This window comes from Geotrypetes seraphini, chromosome 11 (assembly GCF_902459505.1).
Source record: "Geotrypetes seraphini chromosome 11, aGeoSer1.1, whole genome shotgun sequence".
NCBI lineage: Eukaryota > Metazoa > Chordata > Amphibia > Gymnophiona > Dermophiidae > Geotrypetes > Geotrypetes seraphini.
The window spans coordinates 60,812,314-60,831,000 of record NC_047094.1 but is presented as its reverse complement, the minus strand read 5'-3'; the positions used below and the strand labels follow the sequence as shown (position 1 = coordinate 60,831,000).

At 44.5% G+C, this 18,687-nt stretch overlaps 1 protein-coding gene across 4 annotated transcripts in view; it reads right to left on the bottom strand.

The window, feature by feature from the left end:
* Positions 1–4,916: 4,916 nt before the first annotated feature.
* The window catches only part of C11H16orf96 (chromosome 11 C16orf96 homolog), a 214,308-nt gene continuing 200,537 nt past the window's right edge, over positions 4,917–18,687 (bottom strand). For all 4 annotated transcript variants that reach the window (XM_033914529.1, XM_033914532.1, XM_033914533.1 and 1 more), the window contains 3 exons: positions 7,501–7,578; positions 5,959–6,097; positions 4,917–5,607 (listed from right to left, as the gene is read on the bottom strand). In XM_033914529.1, the coding sequence (XP_033770420.1) occupies positions 5,598–5,607; positions 5,959–6,097; positions 7,501–7,578 (227 nt within the window). In that variant the 3' untranslated portion in view covers positions 4,917–5,597. The remainder of the gene's footprint in view (positions 5,608–5,958; positions 6,098–7,500; positions 7,579–18,687) is intronic.

Sequence of the window (18,687 nt, the reverse complement as noted above, 5' to 3'; positions counted from 1 at the left end):
TCCTCGGACTTTTGTTTAAATCTTCCAGTCTGGAGAAGTGTGTGGTGCAGTGGTTGGAGCTACAGTCTCAGCACCCTGGACTTGTGGGTTCAAACTAGAGGTCTGCACGGGAACGGGGATCGCGGGAATCCCGTGAGTCCTGCGTGGATCCCATGGGGATACCCCCCTGACCCATGGGACTCCCACAGGGACCCCCCCCCCCTCTGGCCCACAGGACTCCCAAAGGGATGGAAGCAGGGTTCAACTTACTGAGGCCTACCTAAATTCCGACACAGCTGAGAGACTAGTCCGGCACCGTGGCAGACACAGCCATGCTGAGTAGTGAGCTCAGCATGCACACAGCTGAAAGCCTTGCTGATTGGTCCTGTGGCACGGCGGGGCGGGAACAGCAAACAAGGCTCTCAGCTGTTTACATGCTGAGCTCACTGCTCAGCATGTATACAGCTGAAAGCCTTGCTTGTTGATTGGTTGGCAAGGCTAGAGCGGGAAGTCACAGGATACAGTATATTGTATTTAGTGATCCAGCTAGCACCCCTAAAGCCCTGATACTGGCAAGATTCGAACTTGAAGAGAGTGACCCGAGGAGACATGATGGAAACGAGCGATTTTTTTTTTCTCAGACCCAAGCTGAGGACGGAGCAGCAGTGAGCACAACAGGCAGGAGGAGGTACTTATCAACTTTCTTTCTCTTTCTCTCATGCTCAAATTCTTCCATATCCTGTCTCATTTTTACTTGGTTTCCTATTCCCTATTACCACATTTCTACCACCTGTTTGCTATCTTCCTCTCATTCATGTCCTCTCTATTCCCCTAATAACCATATAGTTCTATCATTTCCACTTCTCTCCTCACTCCTTCTCTAGTAGCTTTACATTTCCTTATTTCTTCCCCTTCACCCATCAATATCTTTTTGTCCCATCTCTTTCCTCCTGCCCCCATCTTTCCTTCCTTCCATCCTCCCCTTCACAACCATTATCCAATATGTCTTCAGAGAGGCAGGAAGATATGGCAGCCAGCGGGCAGGAGGAGGTGCTTCAGAGAAGCAGGAGGATTCGGCAGGTAATTTTTGAATTCATCTGTACCTTTTCAAATAAAGATATCACCAGGGTCGTCAATTCCACAGTTTCTTTTGTGTTTGCGCTGGTGTTTTCCTAGTGGAATCTCTGGTGGAATCCTTTTTTTGTTTTCTGTTCAGGTAATTAATTTATAAACCCCCTGTTTTATTAAGGTGTGCTAGTCGATTTAGTGTGCACTAAATGCAGACGTGTCCATTATATTCTATGGATGCGTTAGCATTTAGCGCACGCTAAATCGACTAGCACGCCTTAGTAAAAGGGGGAGGGGGGAATATAAGTTAATTACCTGAACAGGAAACAAAAAAAAGGTTCCACCAAAGAGATTTCACAAGGAAAACAGCAGCATAAACACACAAGAAACTGGAATTGATGATCCTGTCAGAAGTAATTGCTGCTTTTTATGGGGACAGGCAGGGATGGAAGGGATTCCTCGTGGGGACGGGTGGGGACGGAAAGGATCTGGGCGGGGACGGGAAGGATCCTGGTGGGGACGGGTGGGATTTCTGTCCCTGCCCAACTCTAGTTCAAACCCAACGCTGCTCCTTGTGACCAATGGCAAGTCACTCAGTCCTCCATAGCCCCAGGTACGTTAGATAGATTGTGAGCCCACCGGGACAAATAGGGAAAATGCTTGACTATCTGATTGTAAAACCACTTAGATAACCTTGATAGGCGGTATATAAAAACCTAATAAAATTGAAACTTAAACTTGATGTCCAGGGTGAGTGGCATTAGGATAGAATGTTCTAAGCACCAGCCCCTTATTCTATAATCTAGTGCTAGTTTGGTACTAATCAGTATTCTACAATCTTAGCATGCAAGTCAGAACCCACAAGCAAGGTGGAGCATCGACGGGTCCAGCATATATGCATATAAATTACAATACTGTAAGTTATACTCCAAAGTGCTGCATTGGTGTGCACTCACATTTGCTATTAACAATGTTGGTGCACAAATGCTTATGCTAGGCACCCAGATGCCTTTATACCATTAGGGGCTGATTTTACAAGCAGAGTTCCGACTAAAGGCTGAGGTAAATGTCCTACCACCATCTCACCAGCCAATCTGGACACGTTTTACAAACAAATTAATGCGGTGAAGGATGCCTACAATATAGGTGTCTGTCATTGTGCCTACAGAGGTGTCTAGGCACGCCTACTGATGCCCATGGCTGGTGTAGATGTGGTTTCTACCCGAAGTGGCTTTGGGCATCCGTAAGTGTCCCTATTTGTCTCTGTAGATGTGAGACAGACGCCTCAAAAGTAGGCATGTAAAATTCTGGCCTACATTTTGATTGACACGTGATCGGTGGCTGCTTCTTAGGCGGCCGCTGAGATCAGCGTCCTTTAGAGAATCAGGCCCATAGTGCTTAATGCGCTGCTTCTTGGCACTTAACTTTTGGCAGCCTTTGTAAAATAGCCCCCAGAAAATGTGCATGGCTGGCTTAAAGCATGAGCCAGATGAGGCACTGGCTCAGGGTATCAAATGTCTATTTCATTGATTCATCCTTCACAGTGGTAAGGGCATGTTTCTTTGCTTTTATAAGAGTTGGCTCTGGGCGCCATAACTCCAGCTCATAGTGGCATAGTAAGGGGAAGCGGTCCACCCTGGGCGCTGTCTTGGTGGGGGTGCTGGCACCCATCCTCCTTCCCCCCCCCAACACACACACATGCCCATTTACACGTGCCCATTTACACGTGCCCATTTCCTTCCCCCGTACCTCCTTAATGTCCCGGGCATGAGCAGCAACCCCAACCTACTGCTCACGCCAGTACCAGCTCTTCTTCTGATGTCACTTCCTGGATCTGCACCTAGGAAATGGCATCAGAGGAAGAGCCAACGCTGGTGCGAGCAGCAGGTTGGAGTTGCTTTCCGCGCTGAGAACATTAAAGAGGTACAGGGGAAGGGAAGGGGTGCATGCATGCGGCAGGAGGTGGCAGGGAAGGAGCGGATGGGGTGGAGCAGAGAAGAGGGCTCTACTAATATTCAAGCTATTTCTTTTACTTGATGTGTTTTACAGCTCAATGGTAATGTTTGTTCATTTATACATTACAGTTTCATTATTGATATTATAACGTTATATGAGCATATCAGAACCTTAGTTTTTGTGGAGTTCTCCATGTCCCTCCTTCTCCTGTCTTCTACTCTAGAGTTCTTGCATGCTTTGGAATGAACTGAAGGAGGTACCAGACTCTTTGGAGGTTTCAAAAGCTGTGATTGACATCTTTCTGAGTATGCTTGTGAGAATGGAAAGAGTACCCTAAGGTACTGGAAAAGATATTATCAAGGTAAGAACCTAATCTCTTTATCTTCACAGACCCAGGCACATTTGTACTTACAGTTTTGGTGTTTTTAGCATGCCTTTCACCAGCTGGTTTGCCCCTGATGCAGCCATATAGGCAAAATGCAGCATCAGGCACATCCTTGTGGTCTTGGGAATACTCTTAATAAAAACCTTATATTTGGATTTTGTTTGGTCTGCTTCTTTGTTTGTCCCACAGTGGATCTAGTGGACTGGCTGCCTACTTGTTGTTTTTTTTTTATCACTGAGGTAATCTATACAGGGCAAGGAACTGAAGGGTGGAATAGAGAGAGCATTCCATATGTGATGAAACCTGAGGGTAGAGAAGCAGAAGGAATGTACAGACAAGGCAGTTTGGGAGCATCTGCTGGTTGAGAGCTGGGAAAGGTAGCACAGTAATATAATAGATGACAGCAGAAAAAGACAAGTGTGTTCCATTCAGTCTGCCCAATAAGATAGATTCATAGTACTTATGTTACAAGACAACTGACTGTGAAGTAAAGATCAGAAAAAGGGATCCTGAGGATGCAACCCCTCCAAGCCCAATGAGACTAAATTGGCACCCAGTTTATAGAATATCTCCCAAAGTTAGGCACCTACATGCAGTGTGCTGAGCATTCCAGGCTGCATGATATCCTTAAAGGGCGATGCTCTTAAGACTATTTTTTCTCTGTCTCCATCCACTGGTAGATGGACATAACCCATTCGTTCTGGACTAGTCTGGCATAGATGTAAAAGAAAGTGCCATGATTAAGATAGCTTGGGGAAATCCACTGCTTATTCCTAAGATAAGCAGCATATAATCTATTCTCTTTGGGATCTTGCCAGGTACTTGTGACCTGGGTTGGCCACTATTGAAAACAGGATACTGGATTTGATGGACCTTTGCTCTGTCCCAGTATCACAACGCTTATGTTCTTAACTGGGTTTTGCCTATGCCCTCTATGCTCTGCCTACATTTCTCCCCCTTGCATTTTACTTGCTAAGCAAGTTGCGTGTTTCAACAGTGCTTAGAACCCAACTAGCACTTAGGTGTATGTATATTCATGTGCATAAACACTAGTATTCTGTAATTTTAGTAAGCAAATGGCACTTACATTTAGGTGCTAACGTTATAAAGGAGATTGTGGCTGACACCTAAAGGAAATGTTACTGAAATATGTGCTGAAGCTGTAGTTAACCCTCAAACACACCATTGGTGCAAGAAGAACTAGGGAGATCATGGGGGGAAATTCATAGTCAACATAGCAGGAATAAAACCAGCAGCAGTTATTGGCATGCTTTGTACATGCATCTCTATATTCATATCTATGTTTGTATGTCTGTACATACACACATATGTGTGTATGCAACCATACCTACTAGAAGCTTGTGTCAGTTAATTTCAACAGTTACTTATACTGTTTTACTTTCACAGACCCATATGCATCTGTCCACTCTCTCCCTTTGTTTTTTAAAACTTGGTAAAGAGACTGGTTATTTCTTGGCTCTCCTTTTGGCTGTATGAGTCCTTGCCATGTCCACACTGCCTGTTTCATGGAGGGTGATGTGCCACACAAAAGTTTGTAATTGTAGGTGTGCCTTTGATTTGAAAAGACTGAGACACATAGAACTAACTGATTAACAGTCTCTGGCCAGTAGATCTCCAAACCAGTTGAAATCTCTCCCTGCCTGCTCTCCTCTAGCTTGGTGGGACAGCAGAAATCCATGGACCCTTCATTACAGTTTGCCAGGCCTTCTCACAGTGTTTATTCCCCTTGTACTTATCCATCAGTCCACATAGAAGTGCTCCTCACAGAAGTGCGCCAAAATTCTGTTTGTGATCGATGCCAAGGTGTCCCCCATTCTCCCAGTGCCAAAAAACGCTTGAAGCAAGACCCAAAAATGGAACCCAAGTCTCCTACATGGGCAAAGGAAGGCCCATTCCATGGAATGTAGTTCAGCAATGACAACTTCATTTTGCTCTATAGAAGCTCTGTGGTGTTTCTGAATTACCATCCCAGACAGACTCTACGCAGTCTTAACACTGGACAGCTAGACCATAATTTTTATTGAGTTATGCACAATCTAAACATTGCCTTTGGTCATATATTCATAGTAGTGATTCAGTCTTTAGTGTGCTAGGAGCCTTGCATCGCTGTTTTCCAGAACGATGATTGTCGACGCAAAAGAAGTGCTAATGTCCTGTGATATATCCTCTTTGCCACTGGGTAGCATTCTCATGTAAACCTAAAAATTATAATATGATTAGGTAGGTTGATAATAGCACTGTAAATGTAAAACTAGGAGTAACAGACATCAACATATTCTGAAGTACAGAATATCCACACCCCATTTACCTTGCAGTCCCAGGAAGTGATACAACACCCCCTCTCCCCTCCCCCTTTTATCAAGTTGTGTTAGGGTTTTTTATTGCCAGCCACTGTGGCAAATACTCCGATGCTCATAGAATTCCGATGAGCATTGGAGCTTTTACCACAGCAGCCGGCGGTAAAAATCCCTAACACAGCTTGATAAAAGTGGAGGAAGGAGGGGGAGGCAGATGCAAAGTTTGCCTCTGTGGCTGCAGTCACTGCTTACATGTTTGCCACCTGTTCGCCACTGGTCCCTAGCCTCTGGAATGCACTGGGGCTTGTCCTGATTTCAGGCTCGATAATTTCGGTTGAGGAAACCTGTTGGAACGCAGATGATGAAAGCCTGGATCGTTGGGATGCCGAAGCTATAAAAGAAAAGAAAAGTAAAGAGGAAACAGAATTACTACATGCTGCCTCATCAGTGTCCTACACAAAAAAATAAAGACAAAGAATGACAGAGGAAAAGGCTGAAAAGACCTCTTAGAAATTCTGAGATTCAATTGAATAAGGTGGAACAATCACACTCAAAATGTAGTACTAGCTTCACAATTAATATGTGGCACATTTACATTACTTTATGGCCACATAGTAGAAGTTTTTTTTACTGCAAAAGGCCACATGGACCACTAAAATGGTAGGGGTTTTTTTGTCCTTTGTAGTGAATGAATAATGTGCAGATGTGAGCTGGCTTCTGTAACAATAAGCCATCTTCAGCTATGCATTCTAAAAAGGCAAATCTATAACTGGGCACCCCCATTTACATTGTACTTGGGCACGTAAAGATTTAGAATACTTGCATGCGTAAATAGCAGCAAAGCGACTATGTATGATTTTATAAGGGTATTCATAAGCAGCATAGCAAGGGGGTATTTGCATGGGTGGAACTTGGGAGAGGCATGGGTGGTTCTGCACTTACACACTCAACTTACAGTTATACGATTTTATTGTTATACCAGGTCAATGGCTGGTGTAACTGAGTGTGTAAATGTAAGGCTTACCTATGCTGGTATTCTATAACGGAATCTGGGTGCCCAGATGCCATTTTAGAATAAGATCTCACCACATGGCATCAGGATGCCTAAATGGAAGTGCCCACTTATAGAATTCTTCCCTAAGGCTGCCTGTAATCAATAGCAGGGATCCTGAAAACATCATCAACCCTGCGGCCACAGCTAGTCACTAAAACTTAAAGAGTATCAACTGTAGTGTTACTAATTTGCTTCTAAAAGGGAATTTTAGCACAAAAAATAAATGGAAATAGTTTTTACTAGCTGATTTAATTTTTCCTTCACTGTGTCATCTTTTCTGATGTTTTATGGTTTCATTTCTTTTTCCTGCCTTGTTCTTTTATCTTATCCTCTCTTTCCATCACCTTTTATCTAAAGAAGAACAGCTCTGCAAAACTATTCCCTGATAGACTGGATGAGAAGAAACAATAGCTGACAGCATGCATAAGGTTAGCAGTAAGAACCGAAGCCAGGCATGAGTTCTTCAAGATGGGAAGGAGTAAGATGAAAGACTGTGTATAATGGCTCTCTGATAAGCATATATGGAAAGGGATATGGAAAAAGGCCATGTGTGATGGTTTCCTTGTAAGAGCTGGCTGGGGTGAAGGGAAAAGGCCATGTGTGATGGCTTCCAGAGATGAGTTGACCAAAGAGAGGTCAGAAGCAACATTTTTCTGACTTTACAGGGGAAGGAGTGAGGAGAAAGTAAAGCGGAAAGAGAAGCTGTGGCAGGAGATAAAGCAAGAGCTCTTGAAACTCACAGGTAAGAGGTGGACTGCTACGCCCAATATAGGGGGTCGCAGAACGAACTCTGGAAGGAGGTCGTGGGGTCTTCATTCCTGGAACCATTGAAAGCACATGGTTAACATTTCCACTTATTGCATATATATTTACACATAAGGACACAAGAGCTTAAGAAAAGCCATGCTGATTCAGGTTGCTGTCCACTGAGCCCAGTATCCAGTATCACCAAATTTAGATTTATTATAACTCATTGTTCTTTGTCCACTATTCAACCATACCACCCCACTCATGATTTTATAAACTTTAGCCTTTCCTCATAGGGGGAGGCGTTTTATCCCCTTTAACATTTTTGTTAAAGGGTTAGGGTTCTATTTGACCTGGGTATATATTTGTGAGATGGGACAACCAGAAATGACCCAGTGCTAAAAGCATGGTCCAGTGGCATCTTTAGACAAAAATATTTGGTGTGGCAACCAGAGGTCAAGCCAATCTGATATTTTCACACTTAGCTTCAACCCACCCACCCACCCCCCTTGGAAAAGTCAGACATAGTTTACAAAAATAATAAAAACATTATAACAAAATCCAAATCTCAATAAAAAATAACTGAAAAAAATGTGTTTTAAAAGATTTTCAGAAAGTTGGAAGAGATGAAAGAATTCTAATCCCAACAGGAAGTTCATTCTAAATAGATGTGAAAATATATATAAAGGATCGAGAAATATAACCCAGGAATTTTATTCTTTTAAGAGATGGAAAAGATATACATCGAGAAGTTCTAGACTTTATAGATCATAATGAATTCAAAGAAATTGAGACTAAAGGCCCAAAAAATTCCATGTAAGATTTTAAATGTTATGCTACTACTAGGTGGATAAACAGGAACAAATGAGTCTACAGAGAATATTATCAACTCATTGGCAGGGCAATCTGTGCTAGCCTCTAACCTGGCACATATAGGTTTTCCACCTAGGAAGCTCTCACTTGCACTCCCTCTGCAAACCAGCCTACCCATGGAGAGAATCATCAGTGAGGCCTGCTGCCCAGTTTTCTTCAATCCCTCCCCTCTCCTTCTTCCTCTCCATAGTTCCTGAGAGGAAGTCTGTGTGGGATAGCAGGCTAGTTCTCAGTGCTGGTGTGACTTAAATTGATGAATGATCCTACCAGTTACCTCTACTCTGCTGATATGATTGTGAAAGAGGTTGGCTGGAGACTGGCTGATGGTCTTCTGGGGACCTGGCTGGCTCACACTTGGAAAAGTTGGCACTACTGCAGGGCCTACCCACAAAACACGTGTGATGAGGTGAAGTTACAAAGGCAATAAAGTGACTCTATCCATCTATTACATTACATTACATTAGTGATTTTTATTCCGCCATTACCTTGCAGTTCAAGGCAGATTACAGAAGAGGATTTCTGGACATGTCCAGAGGTGTTACAGAGTAGAGTGGGTTGCTTCAGAGGATTGAAATGTTTCATACGGTGTTAGTTAGTCTTCATGGATTTCTTGAATAGCAAGGTTTTTATTTCTTTTCTGAAAATTTTGTAGGCTGGGGTCGCGATTAGTAGATTGGAGAGTCGGAGAGATTGGAGAGTTGGAGAGTTATTGGCATGCTTTGTACAAAAAGGAGAGATTTGAAGTGGGATTTAAACTTGGGTCCCCTGATTTACAGTTCACTGACCAATAGGTTACCATTTAGACCTGTCATGCTCAGAATGCCCATGATATCTGATGTTGTCAGGGAGCCTACTTTCCCTTTCCAGTATAATTTCAGAGGTGAGGAAGGGAGGCAGAAATTACTGGGGAATTAATGAGGGGGTCATGCCTTAATCCCTCCAATGGTCAGCTACTCAATCAGGGCACTTTTTTTTATACCCTGAACATGATTGAAACAGGTCTAAGAAGATACCTTTCTTTTTTTTTTTTTGACTAGGAAGTCTCTTCCTGTTCAATTATTGCTGTTGGATGTCCTAAATTTGGGTCCTCCCTAGTCTCTCCTTTAACATGTCCACAGCATGCCTCCTTGCTATTTGGCCAACGTGCAGTATAGGACATCCAGATTCTGCCTTTCAATAATTGTGATGTGGACATTTTGAACGATTTGGTTGTCCTGTCTCCTTGATTCTTGACCACACCTTTGATTTCACCCATTGTATGCACCAAAATTGACGTTAGTAGATTCCTGCATTTAACCAACTTGGTGTGACTTCTCATGCCACAAGTGTGCACCTTAGCAGCACACATAAGGAGCAGAAAATGCTCCTTAGTGTGCTTCTTTGTGCGCGATTGTGTGCGCAATTATCTACTGATTTGGGCACTATGTTCATTCCCTTACTTCTTTTTGTTTTCGTGGTTTTTGTTGTGGCATCAGGAAGTTTTCTTTCCACTATGATGCCCTCTGAACCCATTTCAATTTTTGGGGGTCACCATCCCTGTTCAAAATTCATTTGTGTAAGTCTTTTAAATGTCTGCTCTTTATGATGGAAGCACTTTTTACTTAGGGATCTTATTATCCATTATTCCTAGTTTGTATAACTGAAACTTGGTTAGCCATTATTGAGTTCTTTCTCTCAGGCAGCACCTCTGGGCTACTCTTTCTTTTATAACAATCATGAGGGGGAGAGAGGAGATGGGCTTGCTGTCCATTATTTGTTTCATCTAAGGTTTTTTACATCATTTGGCCTGGTTGTTACTGAATTCCTTGATTTGGTTCAAGAACTCTCATTGATACAACATGTGACCTCAATAACTCATCAGGCTGGCCATCTCTTAGTTGTTTTCTTGGCCTCTAAGGATTTTTGCTCTGCTGTCTCTGGTTCTCTTCTACTGCCTGTGCCATGGACAGATCACTTTTTACTTCAGTTACTGTTCAACTTAATTGAGTGCCTCCTATTGTTAGTAGAAGGGCTTACAAAAACCTCACATCACTTCTGTTTGCAGCTCATCTTTCCTCCAAATTTTCAGACTTTTCTACTCTTTCTCTGAGTGATCAATTTGGTGAAGGTACATGCCAACTTCCTCAGGAATGAAGCAGGGTGAGGAGACTGGAGTGGCAGTACTGTATTTATTTGACTGGCAGCAGTGATAGTACCATTCCCTTAGTGAGATTCACAGCAGCCATACTAGAGGGGAGTTTTCATGTATGCGGCCTTATGGAAAAGCAGCAATATTTCCTTCTCACCATGCCAATGTTTTCTTCGTCTGGGAGGAGGAATTATCGTTGGAAACAGTAAGGTCAGCAAGAAGAGAAGGGAGCTCAAAACTGCTTGTCTGAAACTGGGGTGACAAAAGGAAGGCAACCCATTTTTCTGGAATTGCATTTGCACTCCACCCCCCCCCCCCCCTCCATAGCGATGCTTATGGTGTGATTGCACCATGGACCTATATGGCACAAAATAGGCCCAAACCAAACATTTATAGTACCGTTCCCTCTTCCCTGCAAAACCCAAGAGTTTGGCCCCCAGCAGAACACTCCGCTTTAGCATAGCCGCAGTAATATGTATCTGTAAATCCTGGGTCCATTGGGTAGCCAAAGTAGGATAATCCAGTTCTCCAGCCAGCTCCTGAAGAAATCGGTAATGAAAACGCAAAGGTATGGGCACCTGTGCAGTCAAACAAAAGGATTCGGACAGTTTCTCCTGAATCTCCTGTGATAAAGCTGAGCCAGGGAGAGAGTGAACATAATGTTGCAATTGTCTGTAAGAGAACCAGTCCGTTGCCACTAGAGTAAAAGAGTCCTGTAATGTCTGAAATGATTGAAGCATGCCATCCGGCTGTAAGACTTGAGACAAATAATATAGGCCCTTTTTGGACCACAAAGCGAGAGCTCCAGGACTCATGCCAGGGAGGAAATCCCCATTTCCAGCTATAGGTAAACACGGGGTCACATCAAATCGAACACCCAATTGAGTACAGAGTTGCTTCCAAACTTTGTGCACTGGTAATAATAACAAATCCCCAAAACGCAAAGCCCGTAGAGGCAGGCTCTTCACATGCAGCAAGTAGCTAAAATGGTATGGAACAAAAGCTAGGCATTCCACCCCAGTAGCTGAAAAATGTGAAGTTCCACAAAACCAAATCAGTCATATGCCTAAATTGACAAGCCAGATTGAGCCTGCCCAAGTGCAATAATCCCAGACCCCCCTGAGCAATAGGTAAAGTAAGAGTATGTAAAGGAATCCTAGAGCATCTACCACTCCATAAAAACAAAAGTAAAGATCTATGAAACAAGCGGAGATGACAGCGCTTGAGAAGGAGGGGCAAAGTCTGAAGAAGGTATAGCCATTGAGGGACCACCATCATATTATACAAAGCAATTTTACCCAGTAGGGTCAAAGGGTAAGATCGTCAAGTCTGCAGTCTTTGTCCAGTTTTAGTTAACAAGGGGAGAATGTTAAGAGAATAAAGTGTAGTCAAATCCCGTGGTAGAAGAATGCCGAGATAATGAATAGAAGAGGAGGCCCATACCAATGGAAAAGTGCCCCCCCACCAAGTGTCCCGAACTTCCTGCTGTAAGGGAAGCACCAAAGACTTCTGTGGGTTTAGTGTCAGACCAGAAAACAAACGAAACTCATCCAAAAGTTTCAAAGCACGGGTCAAGGATTGTTGTGGCCGCGCCAGGGCCAACAATAAGCCATCCGCAAAGGCTAACACCCGCAATTGTGAAGAGCCCTCTGGCAGCCCAACCAAATCGTCATCCCTCAATATTGTTCGAAGAAGTGGCTCCAGGTATAATAGAAAGAGTAGAGGGGATAAAGGGCAATCCTGACGCGTCCCTCTACCAACCGCAAAAGAGCGCGTGGGGATCCCATTCACCATAATAGAGGCCAACGGAGCTGAGTATAATGCCTGTAGAGCAGAACCAAACCAGCCTCCAATACCCACATACTCCAGAACTCAAAAAAGATAAGGCCATGGAATCTGATCAAACGCCTTAGCGGCATCCAAGCTCGCGAGAATTCCTGGGGTCGATGTCGATTGGGCTCTAGACATAGCCAACAACACTCTCCGGACGTTCACAACTGAGTGTCTGCCCTGTACAAAACCAACCTGCTTGGGAGATATAATACTAGGTAGGAGAGGTGTCAGGCGATTCGCCAAAATTTTTAGATCTACATTAATAAGAGAAATGGGACGATAAGATTCAACTTCATCTCTAGGTTTACCAGGCTTGGGGAGCAATGTAATAGTAGCAGCATTTGCGTAAGGTGGAAACAACCCGGCCTCCGAAACTGTAACAAAATAACCCAGAAACGGTTCACACACCTGCAGAGCCAACATTTTAAAAAATTCAACTGAAAACCCATCAGGGCCCGGAGCCGTACAAGAGCGCAAGTTCTTGATCACCTTTTGGATCTCTGTGCCCTGTATAGGCCGATTCAAAGCTTGTCTCTGCAGGTCCGTGAATTTCGGCATGCCCACATCTTCTATGTAGTCCAGGACATCGGGACCACAATAAGGGCCTGGGCTAGCATAGAACTCCGAAAAATGGCGATAAAAAGCATCCGCTATGTCATCCGGCTTCGTATAGTAGGAATCTGGGCCCGTCCAAATTCGTGAAATATATCTATCGTCCTGCCAATTCTTAGTTAAAGTGGCCAACATTCTGCCCGTCTTATTTCCATAACGATAATATCTATACTTCCGATAGAATAGCGAGTGTTTAGTACGATCATATAGTAAGGTATTAAGGGCAACCTGGGCCAACTGAAGTTCCTCCCGTAAAGCAGGGGTAGAATGTTGTAAATATCTGGCTTTCAATTGAGAGTAATGTTTTTCCAAACGAATAATACCATTCGAAATACATTTGCGACGGGCCGCCATGTAAGAGATAATATGCTCCTGCAAAACAACCTTGGCCGTCTCCCAGAATAGGGCTGAGTCCGATTAGTGGTGGCCATTAGTGAAGAGCTAATCATCCCAACTTTTACGCAAATCAGGATCATCTTGCAAATACGATGGGAAATACGATGGGATACCCCAGGAAATGTCCACCCAAATGAGGCAATGATCGGACACCTCCATGGGTCCAATAGTGGCCTCTGCAACCCGGGGGAATAATGATTCTGAAACCAAAAGATAGTCTAGGCAGGAAAAAGTCCCATGGGCACGAGATTGATGAGTGTAGTCCCTTTCAAAGGGATGGAGCAACCTCCAAGGATCTACCAAGCCCAGGGATTTACATAGAAAAGGCACTCCTGTGGGTAAAGCAGTAGGGCTAGATCGATCAAGCGAGGCATCCAACACCTGATTAAGATCCCCAGCCACTAAAAGGGGCAAAGATGTGTCCAACAGACTCAAAGAAACCAAAGAAGTAAAGTAAGTCTGAGAATAAGTATTAGGGCCATAAGTAACCAATAACCGAAAGTCAATACCCTGTAAGGAGATATGGAGCAGTAAACATCTACCCTGCGGATCTTGATGGAGTAAGGTGACAGCACACTTCAAACTCTTACGGACCAACAAGCAGATCCCAGCCTTTTTCCCCTGGGAGGAAGCAAAATATACAGAGCCTACCCAGCCCCGCTGCAGTTATCTATGTTCCTCTACCGTTAATTTAGTCTCTTGGAGATAAGCCAAATCGGCATGATGGTGCTTCAATTGTCGTAAGATCTTTGTTCGTTTAACCGGGGACGTTATACCAGAAATGTTCCAGGAAATTGGATCATCAAAAGTGAAAAGAACCATAGCGACAGCACTCAACTTCAAAAAAGGGAATTATGATGGCGTGAGGAAAATGGTGGGAAAGAAACTCAACGGCAACGCAAGGAAGATGGAGTCTGTAGAAAAAGCCTGGTCCCTACTCAAGGGCACAGTGCACGAGGCACAGAACCTGTACATCCCCAGGTTCAGGAAGGAGTGCAAAAAAAATCGAACAAAAAACCCAGTGTAGATAACAAATGCAGTGAAAAAGGCGATAAGTGACAAGAAAGCATCGTTCAAAAAATGGAAAATGGACCAAACAAAGGGCAACCAAAAGGAGCACAAAGAACACCAAAGGGAGTGTCACCGTGTAGTTAGGAAAGCTAAAAGAGAATATGAGGAGAAACTGGCGGGGGAAGCAACAAACTTCAAATCGTTCTTCAGGAACTCAAAACGCTACTTTTCAAAAAGCATATTCAAAACACCTAATCTCCTCTTCCACATACACCGACCAGGTTACCCACTCCCTGACACCATATCCTCAACCGACCAAAAAAAAAAAAAAAAAAAAAATAAAACCTAATTCTTCCTACCGATTTATTACCTACCAACGCCTGGAAAAAGATTTGATATGTAATGTAATATAACTGCTCTCACCCAATGTTACCAAGTCTATACTCATTCTGTAACTATGTCTTACCCTAAATGTCACGTACCCTCCTGGAAATGTCCAGCTTCTTCTTATGTAATCCGCTTTGAACCGCAAGGTACAAGCGGAATAGAAATCACTAATGTAATGTAATGTAATGTAATGTAATGTAATGTAAGGTACGTGAAGGGGAAGCAACCGGCAAGGGAGGAAGTGGGGCCATTGGATGATGGAGACAAAAAGGGAGTGATAAAGGAGGAAAAAGAGATAGCTGACAGGTTGAATAAGTTCTTCACGTCAGTCTTCACGAGGGAGGACACATCCAATATTCCGGAACCCGAGGACATCGTAAATGGGGATCGGGATGAAAAGCTAGTCCAACTAGAGGTAAGCCAAGAGGATGTCCTGAGGCAGATAGACAGACTAAAGAGCAACAAATCGCCAGGTCCAGACGGCATTCACCCAAGGGTACTCAAGGAACTAAGGAACGAAATAGCAGAGCCACTTCGCCAAATATGTAACCTATCCTTAAAAACTGGAGAGATCCCGGAGGACTGGAAAATAGCAAATGTTACGCCCATCTTCAAGAAGGGTTCAAGGGGTGACCCGGGAAACTATAGGCCGGTGAGCTTGACCTCGGTCCCGGGAAAGATGATGGAAGCACTGATTAAGGACAGCATCTGTGAACACATAGAAAACAATGGACAGCTAAAGTCGAGTCAGCACGGCTTCTGCAAGGGTAGGTCATGCCTCACAAACTTATTGTACTTCTTTGAGGGGGTAAACAGCCAGGTGGATAAAGGGGAATCCATTGACATCATTTACCTTGACTTCCAAAAAGCCTTCGACAAGGTACCGCACGAGCGACTGCTTAAAAAGCTGTGGAAACACGGGGTGCAAGGGGAGGTCCACCGATGGATCAAGAACTGGCTGGCAGGCAGGAAACAGAGGGTTGGAGTAAAGGGCCATTACTCAGACTGGCAATGGGTCACGAGCGGAGTTCCGCAGGGGTTGGTGCTGGGACCGCTCCTGTTCAATATATTTATTAATGACCTGGAGGCGGGAACAAAATGTGAGGTTATTAAATTTGTAGATGACACCAAACTCTACAGCAGGGTTGAAACCACGGAAGACTGCGAAGATCTGCAAAGGGACCTAACGACACTAGAAGAATGGGCCAAAAAATGGCAAATGAGCTTTAACGTAGGGAAATGCAAGGTCATGCATGTAGGGAAAAAGAACCCGATGTTCAGCTACAAAATGGGGGGATCACTGCTAGGGGTAAGTAACCTTGAAAGAGACCTGGGAGTGATGGTAGACACAACTTTGAAGGCGTCGGCACAGTGCGCCAAAGCCTCAAGAAAAGCAAACAAAATGTTGTGTATCATTAAGAAGGGTATCACGACCAGGACGAAGGAAGTCATCCTGCCACTGTATCGTGCAATGGTGCGCCCGCATCTGGAATACTGTGTCCAGTACTGGTCGCCGTACCTCAAGAAGGACATGGCGGTACTTGAGGGAGTCCAGAGAAGAGCAACTAAACTGATAAAGGGTATGGAAAACCTCTCATATACTGACAGACTGAAAAAGCTGGGGCTGTTCTCCCTGGAAAAGCGGAGACTTAGAGGAGACATGATAGAAACCTTCAAGATCCTGAAAGGTATAGAAAAGGTAGACAGGGACAGATTTTTCAGATTATGGGGAACCACAAGTACAAGGGGGCACTCGGAGAAATTAAAAGGGAACAGGTTTAGAACAAACGCCAGGAAGTTCTTTTTCACCCAGAGGGTGGTGGATACATGGGACGCGCTTCCGGAGGCTGTGATAGGCCGGAGCACGTTACAAGGCTTCAAAGAAGGTTTGGATAGGTTCCTAGAGGATAAAGGAATTGAGGGGTACAGATAGGAGTAGAGGTAGGTCAAAGGGATAGTCAGGGACCACTGCTCAGGAAATGGGCCTGATGGGCCGCCGCGGGAGCGGACCGCTGGGCGAGATGGACCTCTGGTCTGCCTCAGCGGAGGCAACTTCTTATGTTCTTATACATACGAAGTGTGCTATCACCCATGGGCTCCAAACAGGCAATATATATAGAACATAGCATACATATCCCACACCCGAGTGCCCAGCCTCACCCAAGTGTTTACCATGAGACACCCAGCAAATAACAAGTCAGAAGATAGCAATTGCAGAAAACAAAAACCCAAACAAAAGACATTACAAAATAGTACCTTATATAGCAACCCTGTGGACTGTTCCCATCCAAACCCTCCATATCCCTCCCCATCCCTGAACAAACCCAGAAAACATATCCCTAGGAATATGTAGTAGGTCCGTGAAAGACACCAAACGGGACCCTACTCTTCACATAACAGTTATAGAACCAAAAACAAGAAGGAGCATCAGTAAAGAATACTAGGCTAACCAAAAAGAGCCGCCATGACCTTGAAGTACAAAATAGAAAACCCCAGACAGTCATGGAGGCTCTGCAGAGGAGCCAAGAGTAACATTAATAAAATCTGCAGCCTCTGTAGCCACAGTAAAGGAGTGCCAAGTGCCATCATGCTGGATCTTCAGCAAAGCTGGATAGACAAATAGAAATTGATGTTTAAGATCCACCAGCTTCACACAAAGCGGGTAAAAGGCCTTTCTCCGTTCAGTCAGGGCTCCGAGTAGTCCTGACTAATGCGAATAAAAGAGCCCTTTAATTTCAGAGAGTCTCGTTTAGCCCTGTACTGGCGTAAGATATCCAGTTTGTGCCAATAATTCAAAAATTTGGCAATAACCACACGCGGGTGGGACTCACGAGTAGGCCGCACTCCAAGGCGGTGGGCCCTCTCCAGGCACAGAGAATCTGAGGCCACGGTATCCGGAAACTCCAGTTCTAGCCATCCTTCCAATTCAGCAAGCAATCGCGCATCCGGAATAATTTCAGGGACCCCCAAAAAACGCAGATTGCTGCGACGGGAACGGTTCTCTAGATCATCAAATTTGTCCGCCTGGAGTCGTCCGTCTCCTGCAGAGCTGCGAGGTCTAACTCATGCGAGTTGATCATGTCTTCCGCCTTAGACACCCGCTGTTCCAGATCTGTAGTGCGAGCTGCAGTGTCGGTGAGCAATTGTTCCAGGCGGTTCATTTGAGCAGCCAGAGTTTCTATTTGGGGGTCCAAGACCTGCGCTACCGCAGTTTTGATGTCGTTGAGCGCCGTGTCTTTAAACTCCGACACAGCAGTGCTGGACACAGCCGCCATCTTGGTCTCACCAGGTTTCGGGCGTTCCCTGTCCTTACGAGCTGGTTTCATGCGCGCTGCTTCTTGAGAACGCATTAAATATGTTTCCATGGGTCCCGGGCTCATCCGCCACTGTAAGAACCCGCCAGGGTGCCAAATCAGTAAGCTAACACTCCAGAAAGAAGAGCAGGGCCCCGGAGCCGATCAGGAACACGTCCTTATCAGGTCATAGCGTCACGTGACCCCGCCATATGGTATATTTAGATTTTAGCAAAGCCTTTGATAAATGTCTAATAAACTGAGTGCCTTCGGGATGGGCCCCAAAGTGATGGGCTGGGTCAGAAACTGGTTGAATGGAAGATGACAGAGAGTAGTGGTCAATAGAGATCGCTTGGAGGAAAGGGATGTTATCAGTGGGGTGCCTCAAGGTTCTGTTCTTGGGCCTGTTCTATTTAACATTTTTATAAGCAATATTGCTGAAGGTCTGTCATGTAAGATTTGCCTCTTTGCGGATGATACCAAAATCTGCAATAGAGCAGACATCCCAGATGGTGTGAATAACATGAAGAAAGGCCTAGAGAAGCTTGAAGAATGGTCTGAAATTTGGCAGCTAAAATTTAATGCTAAGAAATGCAAAATCATGCGTTTGAGCTGTAAAACCCTAAAGGAATGGTACAGTTTAGGCG